The sequence below is a fragment of the Phallusia mammillata genome, chromosome 1 (genome assembly GCF_965637545.1).
Source record: "Phallusia mammillata chromosome 1, kaPhaMamm4.hap1.1, whole genome shotgun sequence".
NCBI classification, from domain to species: Eukaryota; Metazoa; Chordata; class Ascidiacea; order Phlebobranchia; family Ascidiidae; genus Phallusia; species Phallusia mammillata.
In genome coordinates this window covers 7,039,641-7,065,205 of record NC_137252.1, presented here as the reverse complement: position 1 = coordinate 7,065,205, position 25,565 = coordinate 7,039,641, and the positions used below count along the sequence as shown (strand labels likewise).

At 34.3% G+C, this 25,565-nt stretch overlaps 1 protein-coding gene across 6 annotated transcripts; it reads right to left on the bottom strand.

Annotated features, from left to right (window-relative positions):
* Positions 1-1,231: 1,231 nt before the first annotated feature.
* On the bottom strand, positions 1,232-24,890 carry LOC145212315 (MAP kinase-activating death domain protein-like). 6 transcript variants are annotated; one of them, XM_080080406.1, is made up of 34 exons: positions 24,619-24,890; positions 24,077-24,166; positions 23,451-23,621; positions 22,479-22,672; positions 21,761-21,872; positions 21,235-21,321; positions 20,714-20,876; positions 19,888-20,019; positions 15,133-15,378; positions 14,606-14,686; positions 14,381-14,544; positions 13,959-14,084; positions 13,409-13,518; positions 13,010-13,177; positions 12,553-12,695; positions 12,245-12,287; positions 11,917-12,105; positions 11,393-11,538; positions 10,628-10,786; positions 10,246-10,399; positions 9,610-9,747; positions 9,029-9,049; positions 8,585-8,655; positions 7,992-8,133; positions 7,501-7,566; positions 6,170-6,290; positions 5,619-5,751; positions 4,949-5,140; positions 4,176-4,340; positions 3,658-3,718; positions 3,489-3,595; positions 3,106-3,117; positions 2,684-2,753; positions 1,232-2,623 (listed from the first exon to the last, which is right to left on the bottom strand). In XM_080080406.1, exons 1-34 carry the CDS (start codon positions 24,735-24,737, stop codon positions 2,505-2,507), a joined length of 4,215 nt encoding a protein of 1,404 aa, XP_079936532.1. In that variant the 5' UTR covers positions 24,738-24,890; the 3' UTR covers positions 1,232-2,504. The 6 variants fall into 6 exon arrangements, with proteins under 6 accessions (XP_079936532.1, XP_079936541.1, XP_079936557.1 ...); XM_080080415.1 differs by lacking the exon at positions 3,106-3,117; XM_080080431.1 differs by lacking the exon at positions 7,501-7,566.
* Between the last annotated feature and the right edge of the window lie 675 nt (positions 24,891-25,565).

Here is a 25,565-nt window from a genome sequence, read left to right as displayed (position 1 = left end):
CAAGGGAGTTGTGGACTTGGCTTACAAGATTGGAAATTCAAATCTAAAATGATTTATTTCAAACAAATATTGACAAAAAAACGTTTTTGGGAAAACATTGCCGGGACAAGCACAACAACACTTAATAAAAACAGAAAACATTGTTTTAGTGACTGCAGTCGCACATGTGTAGAGAACCTCGTCTGTATATGGTACGGGTTTGCTAAAAAAGTTTAAAAATTTTGTCAAAATTGTTTGATTTTAATTCTTAATCTATGTTCTAATTGTTGAGACACAAATGACAACGCTATAAAGATATCAATTGTCTCATCGACAGAATATGTCTTGTGACGTCACACGCGCCACTGAGCTAAACGAAATTACCCGACCGATAGCGTTTTCCAAAGTTTTCCAACAGGGTTTAACACAATTGCGAATGACAGTTCAATTTGAACAAATCTTATTCGAACATGTCGTATGCTATTCCAAAAGAACAAAACTGGCAGCAAGGTATTTGGTTGTAATCAGTAGTGGGGTTCAAATTTACTGTTAGCCGGTTCTATCACAAAAGTCATATTTTCCCGCCGGTTCTGCTACAAAAGTCTATTGACAGTAACCAGTAATGCTAACCGGTTCGCTGATCTCATAAAATTTTGTGAGAGGGTCAAGTTGCATGTAAGGGGTAAATTTTATGGCGTCAGAATCCTTCGTTATGTCATAGTTGAAACAAACAACAACAATCAACACGATTGGAACACGCCAACTGGTGGCATTCGTGCGTCATAAAGGGAATTCACAAGAGACAATCGTTCTATTATTGTGGTTTGACATCACTTTGGCAATGTGCATAACTCTGTTTTGTAGATGGTGTAACCCCCGGCTTGTCGCCTGCAACTTAACTCAACTTCTACACAGTCGGGTCAGTAGCCGCATAGCAATACCGTTTCTTAATCGACTTGTCCATTGCTAACTTATTGCCCTAACTTGCATGGTTGTCACCACAAACTCAAAAAATGAACATTTGGTTATTAAATTAAACGATAGTCCAGGGGTTTTAGGCAGTTTTTCCCCTCTTTCTGTTGACGAAAGCAAAATTGTACTATTTTTTAAGGTTAATTTCATTGCAGAGAATAAAGCAAGCTTCCAAAATCCAGACAAAGAAATAAACAAGACATACTTCAAATTCTAAGTAAGACTCCGTGGATTATGCCAATAATCGTATGTCTGACGCAGCACAATAACTACTGCCATAGCAAGTTTGCGACAAAAATTTATTTTCATTTCTACAGGCGAAGTAAACAAAATAAACACCGACAACATTTATATATATTTATGTTTGTGTGCAAATTCACGACAATAAACATGTGGTCAAAAAAATTCCCGCCAAAATCGACACAGCAGAAATGTCACACGAAACGTGCACCAGGAACAAAAAACTTTAAGCATGATGAAGTTTGGTCTGCCAGGGACGGATCAGTCGTTTGATCGGGGAGGGTCAAATCATCTTCCTCCAAGTTGACCAGAAATGTGTAAAATCATGTTCAGCAAAATATTTTATGGCAGTAACGAAACATTATTGGTTGTCGAGTCGCGTGCAAACTGTAGCAGACAATCATTTATATTTAACAAAAATTTAACTGTTAATATTTGTAATCATGTGTTTTTGGCTATAGGGCAAATTATGAAAGCAGTTATGTAACCATTATTTGCCCAAACCCTGCAACGGAAAATGGTTTTGATTATAATGGAAATTGCACAAGCATGATTGCACTACATAACTTAAATATAAAGCTTCTTCGAAAACAAAATTACACATTAAATTATTTGCCTTTTCCCGGAAGATTAAAAAAGTCAAAGCCCTGTGATAAAAAACAACAAGCATCAGAAAAGAATGAGGTAAATAAAACTACATAGTCTATACAGCCAGTTAAAAAGTAGCATAGAAAAGTTGTTGCAGCCTGATTAAAAGCATTTTTTCGTTTTCACAGCAGAGCCGTTGTATTAATGTTTAATCAACACTTTCATGTGGCTGTAAATTAAGGTTGGTTTGGTAAAACTGTTGACCACGTGCTAAACATAGGTCACGTGTGTAAAAACGCGGAAAGATGACACAGTGTGCTAAACATCAATAGGACTTTTACGTAAAATATATCTACACAACAACTACATTTGATATAAATAAAACAGCTGATAAATTGTTTGCTTAAAGCTTTTGCGAAAGAGAACTTTTTTTGAAAGTTAAGTTTGAAATATTGCACAAATTATTTAGATTTGGCCAAGCTTCTGCCAAAACCTTTGGTGCAGTTTTGTTTCTCTTTCGACAACTAAATGCTGCAAAACTAAAAGTTGAGTTAAAACAATAAATATGCTACCAACAAAACACAAAATTCATCCACCACTACAGCACCATCTAGCGGTATTTAAATAAAAAATCGGTGACCACTTGAGGAGATTGAGAGCACGATCACAAAAATAGCCTTTTGGCGCCGTCTAGCGGTCGTCTTAAACAAAACGATAGCCTGGGTTTATCTGTCAGCCCGTCTGGCTGCGGCAACGTATGAAAACAAGCAGAGGACGGCGTAACAAATCTCATTCGCTAAAGGGGATTTGAATTTGTGAATTGTAACTTCGTCTGTGTTGCGGTCTGCAAAAAAATCAAAAGTTAGTCGAAATGTGTTAAGTTTTTGTTTGTTTTTAAACTTACTGTATTCTTCTAGGATAAAAATTCCCTTAACCGTGTTGCATTTGCGAATTGTTTTTAAACCGAGAAACACCTGGAAGAGAAACAAATTATTCATTTCAAATAATAGCAAAAAATGTTATTAACTATATTACTATAATAAACATAAAAGAATCATTTCAAATATTGTGCGCAACAAAAACAAACTTTTTGTTTTAAATCAAACTCAAAAGAAGAAAAAACGTTATTTACAACATGCAACGAACACCAAACATTGCAAACCGAAATTAATTTCATCTTTAGATCCAAAAACACATTGGAGGTTTTGAATCAGATCGAAAAACTTCTTATCGAAAACAAAAGTTAGTTTTTAAAACCAAAAAAGTGAATATAAACACATGAGATGGACGCAACAACATGGAAACGTGAAGAGACATGCTTATTACCTTGTTTACTCCCTGTAAAGTGGAAAGCAAGAAGCGATTAGTTGAGAAATCAAATATTGAAAGCGGCTAAGTGCAACACTAAAGCACAAAACTTTTTGAAACACGCGCTAGCCTTCGATACATTACAGTGCTATTTGACAGGAAATTGAAAAATACAGTGCTATTTGACAGGAAATTGAAAAAAAAAAACACTAGTCATTGACTATAATGATCATGTATCGTTTAGCTCGTTTCAGAAGCGGGTTTGCCATTAAAAAAATCAGTTTCATCATGTAACCATGGCGATGCTAGGAAATCGTGTTTTTGCGTGCAGGCGACAAAGCGGGTCGATTAGGTACAAAATTACAACTGTGCTAGAAATGTAGTTGACGGCCTGAAGTTACCTGACTGTTGATGAACTTTAGGTTGACCCCGTCCAATGTGACCTGGAGTAACCCGCACTCGCCAGTTTTCATATCTTGGATAGGAAATTCCCCACCTAATTCCGGTTCTACGATACGCAAATCGTTTAAGTTTACAAAAGGCATAAAAATGATTACGTGACAAACTCACCATTGTGACGTGCAGCTGCTTTTTCCATCGCCTCCTTCACACAGTGGTATAATTCCCGACACTATGAAAAACAAAAACAAATGTAGGCTAGTTTTAAACACACCATGACTAAACAAACTATAAGTTTGAAGGGGTGATTTTAATGTACAATGCATTAAAAAGACGTTTAGTAAAAAAAAACATTTCTGGCAAAAAGGACATAAAGTGTCAGAAAAAAAGCTTTTTAATTTTCTTGGACAAAGATTTTTTTCTGTTTCAGGAAATTTAGCCGAAACTTATTATTTTGTACTGCCGAAACACAAGATACTTAAAAAACAGTTGGAAAAAGGCAACCTTGATATACAATAATGTGCTACAACGCGACTAACAATACGTTGAAAAAAAATCCAAAAACTTACAGCTAAAAAAAGGTATCAAATACAGATAATAAGTTATGTGACAAATAAAAACCTGAAAAAAATCCTTTACTTTGAGATATTAGTTGATGCTTATTATTTGTTTTGATTTTCACAACTTACCTTTTTTGTGTAGAATTTATTTAGCTGTGTTTCCTGACCCTTACGTTGCCATAAACACAGGACTTTAGTCTTTGGGCAGAATGTCATGTTGATCAACTTTTCGTACCACCACCGTTCACAGATTGTTCCAAACCCAGTTCTCAGAATAATCGCATCATCGCAAACCTTAATATTGGAAGGACCAGATTATTTTAGGCGGATTTTAGAACTTTTAAACTATCAGTCTTTGGATATAGCTTTTATTAAACAAATTGTTTTTACAGGGTATACTGGATCAGTTTGTTCGCATAACACTAAAATGACGAATCTGTAAATGTTTTATCAGATATACTTACTGAATTTTGTTCAAATGGACATGCTTAAAAACTGTGATTGCATGTTTTTTTTAGCTAGATCGTAACGCTGTTTAGTGTTAACCAAGATGACATTTTTACAAACGTACGGTTGCTGTAAGTTGGGTGGAAAAAATTTTGGACAAGAAACTAAAGAAAAGTATGGACCTTTAAAACTTGTTTTACCGCAATGTACAGCGTTGTAAAATTAAGTTATAGAGCACATTTTCCTGTTTCTACTGGTTTTGAACTCATGACGCTTCGGCGCACGAAACCCATTTCTTACATAATATGTGCGTATCCCGTTATGTCATTAACTATTATCTTGCTTAACATAAAACAATAGACTCAAATGCTGCTACTGGTGAATAGGGCCGAGTCATTAGTAAGTAATACTTATGGGTAGATCAAGAACACATGCAAACTGAATTTTGTCTCTACCTCCATAAACAGAACATCCCCGGTGGTGTCAGTTCCGGCGTGTACGACAAACGATTGTTTCCGGATGTGTCGACTTCCGCACGGCTTCAGGTCGATAGCGTTGCCATGGAGACCTTGCAGGTTGTCCAGCAACAGATTCACCTCGGCGCTGTGGGCCAGCCCCACGTGGGACTTCCCCAATAAGCGACGGACCTAAAATTAACAAAAAGTTTTTGCAAACACTGTTTTAGCCTACATCATGAGGCAGAGCTGCTTTCCTTAGGGCCCACATTAAGCGAAATTTTAGTAAGTGGCGTAATGAGCTAAATTGATAAATTAACAGCTAAAGAGGAGTAGAATTGGGAAGAAAATTGGACATTAGGAACTTTTCAAGTTAGTTTTATTGAATTTTGAATGATATTATCTTACCCCAACCCAAATAACCGTAGTCCACAGCATTTTTGGAGATATATTGTTTTAAATAGATGTTCGTGATCTTTGCGCCTACGGAAATACCTATCGAAATTTAGCTAAACGTGCGGCCGACTTGAGAGGTATTAGGGTCTTTTCCGCCTTTTTGATTAAGGGCGTGGGAACTAAAAGGTTTCAATATTGCTAAGACAAACCACTGTGTTAATTGCCATATAGATCTTGTGTTAACGACATTAACAAAAAATACAGTGCATCCAACCTTTCGTTTAGTTTCGTTCGTAGCGACGTTCATCATCACCATACATGCAATCAAGTTGTACAACATCGTTGACAAAAGTCGGTCTTCGTCGTCCTCTAAGCGCTTGCGTTCACTCACACCCAGTGCTCTGTACCTGAAAATATGTATGGTTCGTTATAAAGCTATCTGTAACTAACTTTGAAAATTGAACAGACGATTTGGAGAAACATTTGAATTAAGTGGCATCATGACTTTGTTTGTCTAGTGTTAGGATCTTGATTGGACAAAAACAGACCAACTAAACTTGAAAACATTAAGAGATAAGCTTAACTAAAGCAAAAACATGGTTTATGTGAAAGCATTGACAAATTTCATGTCACTAGAATAAATAAATTTTGCCTTGAACAGGATTGTAAAACAGCAAACGCTAACGTAAAAAGTCCATCATGCTACAAAATCTGATGTTTTAAGTTGTCTTTATATAAATCTACACTTCTCAACCTTTACTATCTTTATCACAATGCTTCCCCGTATAAAAATTGTATCAAAAAAGTTAATGCCAAGATTCTGACCTTTCAATCATGTCAGTTGGTCCCTGGTCCATCCCTACAGCATCCCTCTCCATGGCAACAGCATCTAGAAAAACATCTTCCCAAAATTGCATCCGATCCCACAATTTGGAGCGCTCCTTACCTGGTGAAAAAATTATTCAGATATAGCTTAAATTTTGTCAAACAATCTTATCTGGAGATTGAAAGAGAATTATAACATGGATAAATGAATGAAAAATTTAGTTAGTTAGATAGTTAGTGAGCTTATTTATTTGCAAGACAATTGATATACTTGTTAATATGGTATATTTTTAACCAAATTACATCAGTTACAAATGGTGCCTAATACTGCTAATGTTTAAACAAGCAACGTGCAACAAATCAATGTGCAAAATTTGCATCAATCAGCAAAAATATTTTCAAGATACAACAAATGTTAACAAGACAATGGTAATAGCCAGCAGGTACAACATTCAAAAACACGTGGGTCAACTACAATCCAGCATAACAGTGTTTGACAATGCTGTTAGTAACATGCGAAAGATTTTTGTTAGCTTAGATCAGTGGTTCTTAATCTTTTCGTTATCATTGCCCCGGATAACAACCTCAAGAATTTAATAACTGAGAGATTTTATACTGAGCAATATGGATCATCCAACAGACAACATGGTTGACAATCATTCTTCATGACAATAATTCTATTTGAATAAGGAACTGAAGATGCCAGTTGGACAAAATATGAAATTTCATGCAAATTCATCTGTTACTTGGAAATCATTTTCCATTCTCAGTCATGAATTTCATATACCCACTTTTCAAAAAACCAAACGTGATGTCATAAAATGATGATATTTTAAAACTAAAGTATGATAAAAATTTAATTACCCCTCAAAAATGTCATAATTATCCCTTTGGGGGTAATTATCCACAGGTTAAGAGCCACTGGCTTAGATGCAAGTTAGCATTCATTCGGATTTGAATTTTTAAAATTAGACATTAAACGTACAAATGGGTTTATTTTACACGTTTGGTTAGACATGAAGTAAGTAACATTTGTCCTTATATTGACAACATTACACAACACACAGTAACAAACAACTGCAAAATTACATCTACGGCAAGCTGGTGCTGGCAAGATAATCTCTAAGCATTGTGAAAGTGTGGTACAAATAATGCAGAAAACAACATTTTACATAAGTTTCAAAAATTTCCCCCCAAAAGACATTTGGCTCTGGAAAATTTTTGGAAGTACAAAACTTTCAAGGTGCAACAGAACTGACATTTTCACACTGATCAGCGACCACCGACAATTACATGCCATGCTGGTTCAACACCAATGCATGTGAATTTACTCAGATTGAAGGTGGTCTCAAGAGCAGCGCCCTCTAGCTGCATGATGATCGAGTGTTTTCCTGTCCCTTGGTGGCGGTAGAGAAAACACAACACAGACATTTCAAAGTCAGCAAATAAAAACTGCATCGTTTGAATTGAGTTAATTCAATTGAACAAAAATAACAAATAAAAAACTTGGTAGTTATATTATAACTACAGCAGTAAAATCCAGGTATTAGGCAAAAACTAAAATGTAGTAAACCTCTGGACCTGCTTGGACCAAAAGTTTGTCCGAAATAGGCAAACATCAGAATTAACCGAAGTTTACGGTATACAATTACTCATAATGGATAACATAACTTTACACAGCTAAAAAGTTTTAATAGTTTGGCCTAAACAGTTTCAAGTCAAAAACAATCTGTTTTGCACTTGTAAACTTTAAACAAATAAAAAATCAATCATGAAAAAAAATTGTGTAAAATAATAATAACAAAAAGTTTTGTTTAAATACCCAGAAGTCCTTCAAATAGAAATACTCTTTCTTCGTCATCGCTCATATCTGAGTCAATTTGTATCAATTTCCCATTGCGATAATGTAAATCACTAGGTTTCTCATCGTTGGTAGTTACCTCAGATGCAATGCTGGCCTGATCCTGAAATAAATGTAAAACATTAATCCGTTTGCCCTTTGTTTGAAAACGTGAAAACTATGCTCTGGTGGGCTTTGGTGTTGATCAATCTGCTTCTTAGTTTATTGTTGTGTGACAGTTTCAAAAACATTGCTTTGAGGCTGGTAAGAAATTGTAAATGCTATTTGGTTGCACCAATTAAACTCTTAACAATACATGTTGACAAACTTATTCCGTTACTGAATATAGTGTTGCTGCCAGGCGTATTTCATAAACTCTCCGTCTTGTTTAACAGGCAAATATAAATCACTCTGAAGACACCCTATATGAGCCACTGAAACGTCAAAGGTCTTGTTTATATTTGCCGGCTGAACAAAAAGGAAAAGTTTATCCCATCACTATCGCATGTTTTAGCAAACAAAAATACTTTGGCATTGCAACACTACTCATTTAAACTTAATCCTGCTAGACTTACATCGGTTAATCGGGCAGGAACACTCTGGATGCTGATGTTGTCTTTGGAAGAATCACTTTTATGCGAGGACACTAAAAAAGAATATGCACAATCAGCTTTAGCTTTTGTGTAGTAGTTGAATAGAAAAGACAACAAACAAAACAACATTGGTACAAAAACCGACACAATAGATAAGAAATAATAATAATTAATTTAAATTTCCCAACACAAAGCACTGTCTACAATCTAAAAATTGATTTAAAAACTGTAATAAATTTGACAAGTCTTCATTAGATACACAATATATAAATAAAAAATGACAATTCTATCACCAGAAGGACATTAAATATAATTCAAAAACAGAAAGATATATAAAAAATTATATCCAGGGTAAATTATATGACCCGTGGTCACATAATGACATGCAATGAGCACACAGCATCACTATACTCATGCACTGCCTACCAGGGTCTCCAGTTGTATAAACTACAAGCAGCAGAAAACAAAAAATTGCAATTAACACTTGATCAACATCAAAATTCTCTTCAATCATTTGTGATTCATCTGTGATATTGTGTGTCATGTGTGTGTCATATGTGTTTATGCTATTCAAATTATTTCAGATGATGTTGGTTGATAGCATTTCCAATTTCGCTAAGTTTTATGCGATTTACTGAAATACTCAAATGTGTTTAACTTATATTTTATTTGTAAAAAATAACAGCTAACAATTTTTTTGACAAATTAAAATTGTTGGTCAATTGTTGTTTTATGACAAATCGTTTGTTAAAAAGTATTCTGATTTAGGTTAAAGTTTGTTTGAGCAAACATTTTTTAAACTGAAGCTAAACAATTTTACAGATAAACAACAAAGACTACTTTACCTAAAGATGCAACAACAAACTTTCTCTACTTTTGACAAATACAAAAACAATGCATTTGTGTGGGTTTAACAAAATATTTGCATTGTTTGTGTAGGAGGAAAGGTACAACAGAGACTTATATAAAAAACAACAACATTTGAGTCATGCAAAACAGCTAAGTACCGATACTAGATCCATCCTCGGCAAGACTTCTAGTCTCAAATGTATCGCTAGGTGGAGCAATATCACTCGATGGCGCTGGTGTGCTGTGTAAGTTGTCCAGACTTGAGTGTGACCCCTCAAGGTCACGCCCTTTCAACTCTGTTTATGATGTCATGAGTGTTGTTGAAGGGGGACAATTGTGACATCATAATACAAAGCGACGTTAGAACATGCAAAAAAACACACCAAAAAATAAGTCGTCATGCCAACGCATGACTTTGCTTATTTCAGCAAATTAGTTTTTTTGTTGGATTGTTGAAAAAACATGCGTTTGTGAATTACACCTCAAAATTCAAACATGCCAAAAATAAAAATGGAAAAATTGGGTAAAACATAATCCTTTGCCACAAATTTATACATTTTTTTCTAAAAGCATATTTTTGGTTAAATTTATTTATGAAAAGTGTAACATCCTAAAGTATGGTCTTACGATTTTCTGAACTTTATAAAACAGTGTTTTATAGATTTTTACTAAATTAAAAAAAGTACAAGTACTTTATGGCTGCTACTAATTTATTTAGTTTTAAATAAAGAAACTGTTAAAAAATCCAAAAAGTAAAAATAAAAAGTTTTCCATTTCTAGAATTTTGAACAAACCTTTTGCATAATAATGTGTATGACATATTTCCAACAGGTTAAAGGTTGAAGCCATTCCACCAAGTCCATGCCGCTCGTTGTAAGTATGTTCTAATCCACTTAACACACATTTCAATAATTCCAGCATTCCACGATAAACTTTAATGCTCACTTCCTACAGCAAAAATGAGAAAATCTATTCGAACTTATGGAAACAACAGCAAGAAACAATTATGAGGTACACTAAAAAAATTTTGAATAATAACAATTTTGGTCATTTCAGTAGTACCCATTACATTAAATCAAATAAGTCTTTCGTCTGCATTTTTATTATTACCCTTGACTAGCAACGAATTTTGAAAATAAAACCATTAAATTTCACATTTCGCTCATCAGTACTTACAATGTCCTCAACATATTCTGTGTTGCCTTCTTCCTGCGTGGACTGGTTGAGTCGCTGGAGTAGAAACAATCGGAGCGATTCGCATTCCATAAATCGACGAACTCTTTTCATGTTCAACCAACCAACACCATTGCCCTCCAATACATTTTGGGTAATTTCCTGAGAAGAAAACCAAGCAAGATTACTGTCTGCTGGCAAATGTTACAGAGAATTAAAATCATATTTAAAACACAAAATCAGTCAATAACAGTATGTCATGCCCATTGAAGGCACCATACCGAATCAGTCAGTCACCAAGCATTCACCACAATATGGCAAAGCATAGGCTGGAAAAATCTAGCCTGTGGTGGGATTCGAACCCACAGCAAGAGTCTTTCCGGGACTCGCGCTCTACCAACTGAGCTATGCAAGTTCAGTGGAGAAGTCGAATTACAAGCACCATTGCCTATCTCGTATGCTGCACATGTCAGCTTCGTAGTAGGGGATCGCCAGATAAACCAGTATTAGTTAAGATGGAAAAAAATTCATAACTGGGATCAGCCCTGAAGCGTCTATGCAGACCAGCGATCACGGCACACTCATATATAAATCACAGTACGCCATACTTCAGGGCTGCTCCCAGTTATGAATTTATGTTCAAAATCAGTCAATGGAGAAATATAGAATATATATTTATACATATACACATATATGTTAGCAAAGTGGCATCTGCAGTTGCCATAAAACTGGATTGTTTTAAACAAGAATGCAAGTTTTTGCATTTACTTTGAGAAACTGTTGATTTTCTTTATTGTTTAAATGAGTAGCAGAACTTGTGGCAGGTGAAAGTATCTGATTGGACGGTGGACTTGAAGGAAGCGGTGAACCATGACGTACTACAGATCGATGATCAATCAGAGTTTTGCGAGGAGCTGTAAAATATTTGGATTTAATATAAAACACTTTGTTGCTTTAAAACTAAAATTTGGTATGATGAACCCTAGCCATATATTAATTCAAAATTGAGTTTATTTTTTTGCAAGCAATAATACTTACAATGCTCTGAATGACAGTATATTATCTCTCATATTGTTATTTTGTGTTGTGGTAAGCTGTGTTAACTTGAGATAAACCTTGAGATGTTTTTCATTAGTTAGTAAAATGTCAGGACATGACAAAATTTATTTAAACCCCATCATTTTCCATTTCAGGGGTTTTGTAGAAAAAAGTCTAATAACCAAATAGTGGAGAAACGTGCAATTATGAATTTAACCTTTACACATTTATTTAAAAATTGAACTAATTCAGACCTTTTACGCTTGGGAACGGAGTCCTTCGTTCCTGAGGTGCGCGTAAATTCATTGATGATGTGAGTTTCTGAATCACTTCACTGGATGCATCACTGTCGCTGCTTGCAGACGACGTTGGAGTGCTCGATGAACTCATTGAGTCTTGAACTTCCCCAACATCATTGCTAGTTGTGCTTTTTGTTCCTGGAACTAAGAATGTTTTCTTGTGATGAACGTATTGATGAGTTGAGGCTTTGGTTTTATAAGTTTTTTTAAGCAAATAATACTTGTTGTTATTCTTATGTGCGATTACTTTAAACGTTTTATAAAATATGTCAATTCCACTTACCGTCACTGTTTCCAATAATAACTGCTTGTCCTGGCTCAATCTCCTACATATAATAAAACTAATGAAGCCAAACTATTTAAAAGAAACTACCAATAATTATGTTACAAGATAAAATGTTTTGTATTGTTACATAACAAAGAGCAATTTTTAAATTTGGACTATCCTGTAATTATGGTTAGAAAAGTAGTAAAAATAATACAGCTGATATTTAAAAATTGATTTTTTCTTTCTATAGATTTAAACGGCATTTCATAAACACAAATTTCATTTTTTTTAAACAAGCAAATCAGTACACTTTGTTTGTGAACCTGAGCAGTACTGACTGGAACTTCATCACTAGATGGCAGTATTTTCTCATGAACAACTTGTTTTGTCCTCAGGATTTGAGAGGAATCTTCCTCACATGATGAATATGACGTGTCTGTGTTTCCACCACGTTCACTTTCATCACCTGTGTAAAAAACGACAAAAAACACAAGTCAATTTTTTCGTATCAAAATAACAAAGGTTTTTGTTTGATAAGTCTTGAAAGTTCATGCAAAGATGTGCATAAAACCATGTTATCCATTTTTAAACAAACAAAACAACACAAAAAAGTTTCCAAAGATACACAAAGCACACAGGGCAGTGACAAACCTTTAGACTAATTTCGAAATAAGAGCTGACACAATAAAACAAAATTAGGCTAATTTTGCACCGCATGTGTATAGAATACTTAAACTAGTTGAATCATACAATGTAAAAGCTATCTATAAAATTTCGTACCACTTTCATCAGTTGGTGCATCAGAATTATGTTGACTCGTTATTTCATCAGCCATCGTCACAGCAGCGACAAGAGTGCTACTGCCCTCCAGTGTTGAGTGGTTTATAGTGTCAAGGGGTTGGGCAAACCATTTTGCTTTGTCACCGATTTGTAGGGGGTCAAATACATCTATGGACAAAACCAGGTTGGAAATTGAAATCATTTGAAAGCAAATCATTGAATATTTCCCAAACTGATTTACATTGCGGTTGTAATGGTTGTAAACAAAAATCTTTAATTTAGTTAATTTGTATGGGGACAGCACTTTCATAAATTCTTTTTGCACCAGCCATTCTCAAGCTGTGCCTCAAGCTTGATTAAAACCTAATTTGTTACAAAACAGACGTACACTAAACTTACTATTGTTAATTCGTAAGAATGCAACATTGTTAGGTGATAATGACCATTCTCCGAGATATTCGACAGCTTGTGTTTGGGCCAGTTGTAATGTAAACTCACATGGTTTTGCCCTGAAAAATTAAACATTTTATGAATGGGACAGTGAGAAACATGACAAAAACAAATTTCCAATTCATAGATTTAGGCAAACACTTGAAAAAGTTAATACAAAATTTGGAAACATTCTGTTTGGCTGAGCCGACAGCATCTCATGGTAAACATTGGTATTAGACCAAGCATGTTTTGAGTAACACAATGATGTGTAGGTTATATAACAACCTCTAACTGCTATATTTTTATGCTTTGTAACTAAAATGATTGTTCTAAATAGTGTTGGACAAAAGTTTGAAAAAATAAAGATGTTAATAATTGGAAATGCTTGCTAAACATTTGATAATCTTGTTATTTTACGGAAGCAAAGGAAATAGTATCTTTTCAAGCACAATTATCACAATTAAACAGAAAAAACACAGTGCACATAGAAAATTAACCTAAGGTAGACAAGACTGACCTTGACTGCATAAAACTATGCTGTTGAAACGCAACTACTGGACGTGGATAGAGCCGAAGCGTCCTCGTGTGGTCGGTGTAAAACTGAAGAGTGTTTGGAGAACATAGAAATCTTACCATGGCAACCCTAAAAATAATTTGTAGTGATAAAAAAAGCACATTATAAAATTTAAACAAACAAACAAAACACACAAAACTGCTTTTAAAGGTAATGTTAATACAAAGTAGATAGGACAGAAATTCACTTTTGCACTAGGTGTGCATTATAGGCTTTGTGAATTAAAGCTTATCCTAAAAAACTTTTTAAGCAGTAAAATACCTGATCACTTTCGTCGGTAGGAGCATCAGAATTATACTGACTCGTTATTTCAGCAAACAGTTTGTAATAAACTAACAAGACTGTAAATGGAATTACTTCATTACCTTGTTGCTACATCCACAGAATCAACATCGTTTCCGTAAATCAGAGGGTTGAACGATTTATCTCGGACATCTTGCGATTTCATCCATGATGGTGAACTGCCATTGGCTGATTGAAAATTACGGAGGTCTGGGATTGGTGGATTCAAACTCATACTGGCCAATGCCTGAAACCCAAAACACAGAATAATACCAACCAATTTCAGCAGTATTTTTTTCAGATTTTACCTGTTTTAAATGAATTTTTAAGGTGGTTCCTTCTGGTTCTGGGAGTTTTGGCAAACTGTCCCCGTTTTTAGGTTTAAACATCTGTAAAAACATGGTTTGGTGACAAACATAATTTGATTTAACACAGATCAATACCACCACTAAGGCTTGTCACGTTTTTCTGTTTCTTAAAACCAATACTAATCGAGTTTGTACAGAAGGCAATATAGTTTTTTCAAGGCACAAGAACAGACAACCTACAAATTTGGTTATAAACACCTGCATCGCATGAAATACAGACAAACACAATTTGTTCCTCAATAATTGTTACATTTGTATTTACATGACGACTTGAAGTTATTATAGCATAAACCACATTTATTAGTGCACCAGGATTTATCAATAAATCTAGCTATTAACGAAAATCATTTGGCATGTCAGGAAGCAACTACAAAAGAGAGGTCAAAACAAATAATAAAAAAGTTAAGTTATCTCAAAAATGTGAGTCACAGAGTTTAGATGAATACAGCGAAAGTCTTTTATTTTACCTGATTTGCATCAAGGTCAACTTTCCACACATCAGAAGGAAAATGAAATCGTTTCTTGATCTCAAAAAAGGAGCTGGGAAGCCCGATGACATACGGGGTTGGGGCAAGTAGGAGTTGTTCGGACCCCGGCATACACTGGGGTAAAAGGGGAATCACCGGAAACATGTATTGGAGGGGGTAAAGCATGCTGATCAGTGCCATGATCGACATAGAAAGTGCATTGTAGTCTCGAGACACAAGGACCACCTGTGAAAGAAATCAATATATGCAACTAGAAATTCAACAGTAAGCCTTTTTACATGAGCGAATCGATTTGTATCGTTGATGCGTATTGTGTGACGTCACGATTTCGATTCGCTAAAGCGTAAAATTACATGTTGCCGAGCCGAATCGCATTCAAGGTTTTCAGCTTTGCGCAAAAACGATATGGTGGTTATTGTAAAGTGATATACAAACATAAGGCCGCTTAATTGTTAATTTTAAAGTATTTTTAGACTGTTAGTCTATTCTTCCGAAAAAATCTGAATTAATTTGTGTGCAGCAGTTTTTTGCGTCGAGTTTAGACATACCAAATGTATGAATTTCTTTATTGTGAACAGTTAAACCATCAGGAGTAGTTGGAAGAAACATTCAAAGTGTATAGATTACTCTGACTTCATTGTCCAATAGTAATACGTGCTGATTTCTAAGTTTACATACTAAAACTGTATTACATTCCCAGGCCATGTAGCACATTAAAAAGATCCTTTATATGATTGTACAAATCTATTAAATTTGTTTCATTAAAGTCTCTTATGCGTTATATGTATAAAAAAACGACTAATTTGTATAACTTTGCACCAGTTGGACAAACAAATTAATGAAATATGTAACTTGGTGTATGGAACGTATGTTCAGCATTAACTACAAATTTCCCCGTTATATTAGGCACCAAATTAATCTAAATACATGTGGTTTCAAGTTGACCTATTTGTTCACAAAAGAGTTCTCCTAAGCGTATTCAAACCACCTGTGCCGAGCGCATCGAGAATCGGAGAAGTCTAATACGCTTTGCCTTAACGAGAAACGAGAGAAATGCGTATCGAATAACCGTATCGAATACGCTTAAACGCTCCATGTAAAGAGGCTTAGTGTTTAACAACTCTTTCAGATATTCAATACAGTAAACCTTGGGCAATCCAGGCCTGTTTGGACCAATATTTCCAAAAAATGATTGCACAGAAACATTAGGAAGACACTGTTTAACCATAGTTAACTGTAAAAGTTTGCAAAAAATGATTACACGTAAATATTAGGTCAGCAGACACCATCTCAAAAAATCACTTGCAAAAGCAAACACTTAACTTGGAAAAACTAATTATACCGAAAGAAGGATTAGGCCCGAATTGGGTTTTTTTTTTAGAGCAATATTCCTTCAAACTGTTAAACTATTATTGATGTAGACCTAACTGTGGGGTAGCTTGTCCTATTGAGTTGCAAAAAAAAGGTTTTGTGATCAACACAGTAGTGCACTGGTTTGTACCGCTTTGAATAATTCATGACAGTCTAATGTCAATGTAAATGTGAGGGTTGATGTGTGCAAGTAAATCTGACAGTATACTCTACTTCATATACAAACCAATATACAGCTACTTTTTTCCCAACACTTTTGTACCATAAATGCACTTTTTCAAAAACACATACTATCCAAATTTTATGCTTTCCTTTGAGTTTTGAATATCTTGTATATACTAACATAGCAAATTTATTTTATTTTAGACATCAACTGCCTGATTTCCAAAACATGCACGGACAGCAACTACGGTTAGAGCAGTGTTTCTCAACCTGGGGGTCGCGACCCCCCAAGGGGTCGCCAAGCACTTTTGAGGGGGTTGCGGAGACGCAACCGAACACGGAATTATTTTATCTGTATCAAAAAAACTTTCCCTGTGACTTTTGTTTAGCATATAGTAACTCACACGACCGTTTGATTTAGAACGGGCGCAACAATATTTGCGATTGTATACTTCTATAATTGCGGGTTTTGGTTTTTCTTAACATAAAAAAACACGAAATAGTGAAATAGTTAGTGAAAAATAGGCGTTTTCCGGAATACAGCAAAACGCCGAACTATTGCAGCCACGTTAAATTGCAAATGTGTGATGAACACAATCAACACATGCTGGTAGTTAAACTTCCTGTGTGTGTGCGTGTGTAAAGGGGTCGCGTGGTGTTAGAAAATCTCTAAAGGGGGTCGCATAGTAAAAAAGGTTGAGAACCACTGGGTTAGAGTATAACCAATTACCAAACCACTAATTACCACAATGTATATGTAGGAATAGCCATCTGCAGTAGTTTGAAATACAAAATTACATATTTGCATTCTTGCAAAATAGCATTTATATGCCCATAACATAGATAGAAAAGTGAACGATTATTTTGATGTACATTTAGTTAAATGTTGGCAGATAAATGGATCTATGTTTGAACACTAGAATTTAAGTGCAAATTACAGGGGAAAGGATAGAGAAAAGTCATTTATTATTTATTGGAGTAGCTCCTGTGACGTATAATGCAATTATCAACACTTCTTCGACTTAACAGTGTAACTCAGAATTAGGGAAACAACATAGTGTAGAACTAACTGCAGCAGCTATTGGCTTTTTTTGACTAATATTTGGAAAAAATGTACTTTACAAACAAAAACAAAATTGTTGAATAAGCCTAAGCCTAAATAAATTTGAATAAATTGTCACTTGAACTGTTTAATTTTTTGTTAGGATGTAAATTAAAACAGTAAAACAATAGGATTTCGTTATTTTCTACTTACATTTTAAAAAAATGCTTTAATTTCTAATCAATACAATGGGTACATTGTGGTCAACCATGTGTCATTGCTATCACTGCAAGATAATATTTAAATTTTGGATTTATGTCGTGTCATATACCATGTTTATGTATTGACTATGACATCACACAGTCAATTGTCAAAATCATCAAGTTATCCACTTTAACAAAAACAAAATTAATTTGCTAGCTCGTATGATAACAAACATTTGCAGCAAAAAAAATGCTTAAAAAATGATTTTTTTTATGCTGAAAACATCACCTTACTATGTACTTTGCCTAGGTGTTGTCAATAAACAATAATTTCAACACAAAATCTAAAAAACGTATGCCAGAAAGCAGTGTATCTTGAATACATTCTATTTTAGTTGTTTTAACAATTGTTGTGGCAGTTATCAATGTAAAGTAAAAAATCCATTTAAAAAATAAAAATGTCGTTAAACACATGTTGAGAATTTTGCAATCGGGGAAGAGTGGCAATTAGTTCGTAATTATGTGGAAAGAAATTGCAAAACTTATAAGCCTTTCTTTAATGCTATGGTATTGATTTTTAAGGTCCCACAAGGATTTCGACCTAAAGGTTAAAAAAATCAATACAAAATGCTGCATCAAGTGCATCATATTTTGCTGTGCATTCACAACATAAAAACTTGGAGAATAAAAGCCTCATTGACAGTTGCAATTATGGGAAACTATTATGAATATGGAAACATCTTACATTACAAATTTTAAACAATGTATAAGATGGTATCACACAAGAAAAGATATAGGAAAGGATCCACAGAAAGGATTTTGACCCACAGACCAAATAACTCTGTACTTTTGAAGACAAATTTCACACATGAATTAAATTGCTTATTAGTAGGGCAATTATTTTTTGACCTAAAAAACGAAAAATTTTGACCTACAAATTGAAAAGTTTGACAAATTTTGACTTTAAAAAACTATTTTTTGACAAAATTTTGACCTATGAAGAATTCAAGTAGTTAAATTACGCATTATTGTTAAAAGTTAAAATATGGCTAGGCTAATCTAACTAGAGCGAAAGAATGTGGAAAAGTCTAACAAAAGGGCAAAATCTGAACACAGACCTAACCTATTCTGAAAATAGAATGAGCTAATTAAACATCACTGCCAAAAAAATGCAGCTAAGACACAATGAAAACCATTCAATACATTTGTCTAAACGAAAGATACATGAAGTATCTAAAACAAAAGCGAAGCAAGAGCGGCACCTAACCTGCAGCTGCCGTAAAATGACTTGGGACCTACCAAAATTTTGCACGTTTTTAGGTGTGTTGAGCATCACACCATATCAACCTAATTATTTCACTCACTTGATGGTTTATGATTCGCAATAATTGGGCAATGGGCCAATTACAACAGTATAAAGTAGGCTACAAGGTGTAAAACGAATAGTTTGCTGGCAGTGCAACCTCTACAACACCACGACAATGCAGTTTGTAAACAATTTTAACTTTGTAAAAAAATTGACTTTGTAAACAATTTTGACAAATTTTGACCTATTCTATAAATTGTGACAAAATTTTGACTTTTTTTGACAAGTCAAAAAATAATTGCCCTACTTATTAGTTATTACCACTTATAAAAAAAACATCGTGGGGAAAAATAAGAAAGCGACAAAGTTTTATTTCGAAATGTTTTTCCATGTGCTCATGCCATGATCACTGATACAGACTTGTATCATCAACCAAATACACTAATCCAGTGGTTCGCAATTTTTTGTAGTTATGAATCCCCTTTTATGAGTTCATCATATCTATAGACATCACATACAATTCACTCCATTAAAGGGCTTAAACACATTTGCATTTACGGACTTCCTAGAACCGACTAACAACCTTAGGGGTTGGTTAGGAACCAATGCACTGATCAAACAAAATGTGAAAGCTAAATTTATTAACATACCTTATGTTCGAGCATAACTGCAGTCAAAACTTCCAAGCACAGATCGATTCCGAGAAGTTCAAGAGGAAGATGGAGAGGAAAATCAAGTAGAGAGAGTCGGGTGGGATCAGGAAGAGCTATTATTGATGGTAGCTAAAAAAAGATGGTAAATGTTGACATGGTACAATGTTTAAAAAGCATTTTGTTGTATTTTAAAAACAATAATCTACAAGTTTGTATCTAAGACAATCCACTTTGGGCCATAAAAAGATTTAACTATGTTGACATAATGTTACATTTTTTGCCAACTTATCTGGTTTGTACACCAAAAATCAGCATCTGTTGAGAGGGTCTCTTTTTCTATGTTATCATCATATGCATTATGTTATTTTCTTGTCACACAATACATTTGTTGGTGTATCATACATATTTTTGAAAGGCTGGTGTTATGTTGTGCTGGCAGTTAAGTTTGCAGCAGGGCAGAGATTAGCACAGAAATTGTATTGCTTGTCGGAATTTCAATATAATGTTACTACACTTACTTTTTAGCTTTAGCTTATTCGACATAGTAGGCACATTTCTTCAAACAAAAATGTATGCTCCACAAAAAAATGCTTTAGTAGAGAAAGCATTTGTAGTGTGGTATTCAAAATCTTATGTAAACTTGACACTGCATGTTTTTGCAAAAATTGTAAACGACCCATAAACTAGTTGGGGGTGAGTGAACCCTAGTCTGGAAGGCACTAATGCAGAAGAAACTAACAACCAAGTTCTTTTAGAGGTGCAAGAACCCATGACCTCTGTCTGCATGAGTTATCACAAAGCTACTCAGGTTAATAATATATACCAGCATGTCTTCTGGAAGTAGTTGGATTACAACTTTGTTCTTGCCTGCAATCGGCACAGGACAAGCAATCAAGCGTAAAATCCAATCCTCAATTTCTCGAACATCGTGCAAAACCACTCCGGAAACATTGTTGCTACGACAACCACTCAACACAGACCAAACACTGGAAAATAATTTTTAAGTATTATATGTTTTGTAAACTAATATTTCCACTTTACTTTTGCAGATGTACATGTTGAAATTAAATGCACGATAGACTCATTTATAATCCAAATATTAAGTTTGAAAATGTATGTCCTGTTTTGCATATTCCAATCTACAAACCAATTACACAACACAACCTTTGCAATTTACATCATACAGGAAGCAAATTTGGCAAAGAAACGACAATTAAGACAAAATTCTTGGTCTACACTACTTCCTTTTCAACGATCAAACACATAACTGTTGAAATGTGCTGACATGGATGTACTGCATTCAGATTCACATACACCACCTTAAGAATGAATTTCAATCCTTACCTGTCACTGTGCTTTCCTCCTTTTCCATTCCTTGCATTAGTTCGTTGATAGCAAGCCTCAATCACTCGTTTTAATGTTAACAAACACCTGTAATGAAAATTATTGTTTCAGTGCTAGGTGCTTTGTTTCAATATACTCGTCTCATTTTTAGATCAGTAAAAATACTTAATCCAACAAATAAGTAGCAGATATTGAAATACAGTAAACCTTGGTTAATTCAAATAACAAAATTGTCTGGGTTATGCGAAGATCTAAATTAACTGATGTCGATTAGTTCACGCCTTATCATATTACAAATCATTTGTATCATGATTTTTGTCTGAATTAGGCGAAGACCCGGACTAACCGAGGCTCAGACCACAAATTGTACATAAGTAGGAAGTATGGTGTCCAATGTAAGGCCTTTATTCAACATAAATGCATTCAAACAGAATTACATGTTAGGAGAAACGGAGACAATTCTTCATAAACCAGCCCGAAAATTGCCACAGGAATGTATAAACACAGGTTACAAGACACACATTACCTTCTGAATGTTGATATAAATGGGTGGCGGCTGATAATACACAGTGAAGTCAAACTATGAGTTCGAAATGCTCGGTGTTTTCTCCTGTGTGGACTTGACAGTGTAGTAGCGCCTGAAAAACAGAATTTGAAAAAAGTTAAACACAAGTATTGAGCAGGAGATATTGAAAACAGTAAATCTTGGTTAATCCTGATTTTTTTGGACCAAAACAATTTATTCAGATGATGCAAAGATCTGTAACAACTGATTTCAATTAGTTCAAGCATTACCACACCACAAATTTTGTACCTTGAGTTATATACAAATTAGGCAAATATTCGAATTAACTAAGGTTTACCGCAGTTTTAAACACTTGTTTTAAAAAACTGACAACTTAAAGATTACAATTGATCATAATAAAAGAGTCAACAGAAACAAAGTTGGAACAATGCTTTTCTATTTAAAAAGTGGACTATTGTGACAAAGAGCATGAGCAGTGCAGTTCATGACAAATTACATGAATTATAATGACATGAGCACATTCATACAAATATTACCTTACCTTCCCTTTTAATTAAAGTGAATTTTTTTTTGTGCTATGATTTATCAATAAGTATGCCATGATCGCTGGTCTGCATTGGCACTTCAGGGCTGATCCCAGTATGAATTCATTTATCTTAGTTTTTTATTGTTTACATTTATCACAATAGCAGGCTTTACTTTATGATGTTACACATACTTTTGTTTTTTCCACTGTCCTGAGTGGAATTTTCTCCACCTTCACTGGAAGCATCCGAGTTTGCTTCGGAACTTTTCACGTGATTCCTGCCCTCATGATTTCTCATAGACCGATGTGATTGGGGGGAATTATTTGAAGCTGCTTCTGATTCTTTGACAGCTTCTTCATCTGGTTCAGAGTTAAGAGATTCAGCCCTGTAAAGTATATAGTATTGGTAATTAATGCCAAATACATTAGACAGGACTTATTTTAAAACTTGGCAATATGTTATGCTTCAAGTTTTTGCAAACAAATGTATGTCTAAATTTTGTGACAATTTTGTAAGCTATAGTTGACACATCGTGATACGAGCTATATGAGATAATTCTACCAAAATATTATGATTCAGTTTGAATTGACAACATGGTGAAACAATATCAAAACAATACTAGTATCTCATTTACCACTAACATTAAAGCATTAACAGATATTAAGACATGATTTTAATAACTGGTAGACATGGAAAAGGTACTGCTAGTCCCATTACCATTTCATGAATGTAAACGAAGATTAGAAATTGAAAAAATATTCTCTAACAGTTCAGAAGGGTTGTGTGTGAAGTTAAGCCCAAGTATTATGAGGTATTAGGAAATCAATACACAGGCAAACATGAACACAATTTCTACAGTTCGTCTTGTCTAATGCCTTGGTTTTGGAAGTGGGCGCTAGTGCACAATTGCAAACACAAGTGAAAAGGACCAATTCAAGGGGGGCTAAGAAAAATAGAAACTAACAGAATGCAATGACAAGAAAAATGTTGCTAATTATACTTTCAACAACCATTGCTTGTACTATGTATTAAGATTTTCAGAACATTGGCAACTGCTTAAAATCCCAAGTCCAAAACTTCATTCTATGAGTTTTGTGAAGGGTGTTTCAATTCAATTAGGTATTTATGGAGCCCTAGAGAATATAGTTATAGAGAAAGCTTACTTAACATCCTTGGTCAGTTTTTTTCTTGATTTAGTTTTCAGTTTTTCCAAATCTCTTTTTTCAAATGGTCGATAGAAATTTACACAAACACCATATCGGACATGGCCACTGTCCTTCTCAGTAAGGGTAAAAACAAATGACGACGTATCTTCATGCAAGATTTGGTTGGGTCTAAAAAGATAATTTCTTATTTTTACTCACAAAACAATGAGAGTAAAATCTGGTAACATAATACACCACAATGAAAGAAATTAACACATTGAAAAACATATTGCAAATTATTGACAAACAAAATTTTGAATGTCATGTACAGTGTTTTTTTAAGGTGTTTCGGGAGACCGAAATGGTCCCCCAAATTTCTCCAGCGGTTTCCCAAAATTCCCGTTTAAGCAAATATGGCTATTTTTTGGTATTTAAATGAAACACTTGCGGTCTCTTAAAACTACTTAGCGGTCACCCAAACCAAACCTTAAAAGAAACCTGGTCATGTATATGTAGTCTATGTTTTGAATAGTCTTCTAGAAAATATGTTTTCCCTTTAAATGTTGGCATAGTAAATTAAACATAAATGTATTTGTGTAAAATGATGATATATAATATATAAATATATTTATTTAGTTGTTTACCTTCTGCATACATTGACACAGCCTTCAGGTTGACAAAAATAACAAACATCGTCAGAAAAGGAAAAATCTGAATAATCTTTCTCTGGATATCTAAAGAAATGTAAAGTAAACAAAGTTAACAACTAAGAGCACACAACTTAACAAAAGAGACTCCGCTATTCAGATGCTAATAATGACAAACAATGGTTATACTGTTGGGTCATAAAACTTTATGGCAGCCTTGCAAACAAATAATTGTATAAGCTATAATGCCTTATTGCCAATCAGCTTCCACTGTTAAAATATATTCATAAATTCTTGACTGCAAAAAAAACTAATAAGTGCAAAATGATGTATATGTAATTATTTCATCTGCATGCCTTTCAGCAAATTATTTTTACATGGTTATAAAGCTCAGTAACAGACAAACACAAATCAAAATCGATCGCATTTGTTACATGCAAATTATGTGTAATCAATGTTGGTAATAGCCAGTAATGTTGAAGGTTAATGGAGATTATATTTATGTTTTAAACAATAGACCAGAAAGGAAGCAAGAATACCTGTGAAGCAATACAGGATTCTGCTTTGAGCTTCCGTTTGGTCGCTTTACTCCAACGATAGCGAGATAATCAATAAGTCTTAAAGATCCGAGCTTGCTGTTGTCATTATGGTCCGTCATGATAAAACTCTCAAATCAGAAAGCAAGCCAATATTTCCATTAATTTATAAAATCATTGTGAAGATAGCCAGTTCTGTCAAATCAGTCTTAATCAACAATTGCTAAGTAACATGATATTAAGGCCAATTTAAAACCTGGACAATAAAAAAACAAAAGGCACTGACTAAAACTTGCATACCTATAAAAAAGAAATTATACTGACGCATTTGTCACACTATGATAAAAGAGACTTCACAATGCCAAAATACGATAACTTGCATATAATGAGTAAAGAGTAGTTTTCAAATCATTACTGGAAAATTATACACTGCTTGAGCTGTCGAAGACGCAAATAGCAAACACTCTCCGTTTGTCTGTTGTCAATATTGATTGAAAGTTCCGTGGCTTCGTTCATTCAGGCAAAAAAAATCGATTTGACAATTCGCTCAAAAGCGCAAGCATGCGGAACAAATCGTTAAACATTTTATCCGTCAACAGTCGCTGAAACTAGCATTGTGCAAAAACTGTACAAGTTGTTTTTACAATTTGTTCATTATTTACACAACAAAACAAGATTGTTGAAGATGTCCAAACAGTCGCAATTTCTCCGTAATATTAGGGATTTAGAAATTTAATTAATTTTACTGTTTCTGCATGCTATTGCAGAAATGTGATGTTTACATATCATTAGTGCGTAAAAATATGCCATTTGTGTTTTGCATTGTATAAACAAGAATACTATTTTCCTTCCCTTGTCGTGTTTTTGTAAAGAAAATCTTTTTTTGGAGGTGTGTGCAGGTAATCATGCATATTATCCAGTCATGCGTTTCATTTGTTTGTCATCAGTCT

Coding starts and splice junctions, on each gene's coding strand:
- LOC145212315 (XM_080080406.1), bottom strand. CDS start 24,737: ATGACGGACCATAATGACAACAGCAAGCTCGGATCTTTAAGACTTATT. Junction 20,877..21,234: donor GGAGGAAAGCACAGTGACAG/GTAAGGATTGAA, acceptor ATTATTTTCCAG/TGTTTGGTCTGTGTTGAGTG. Junction 7,567..7,991: donor TCTATTTGAAGGACTTCTGG/GTATTTAAACAA, acceptor ACCGCCACCAAG/GGACAGGAAAACACTCGATC.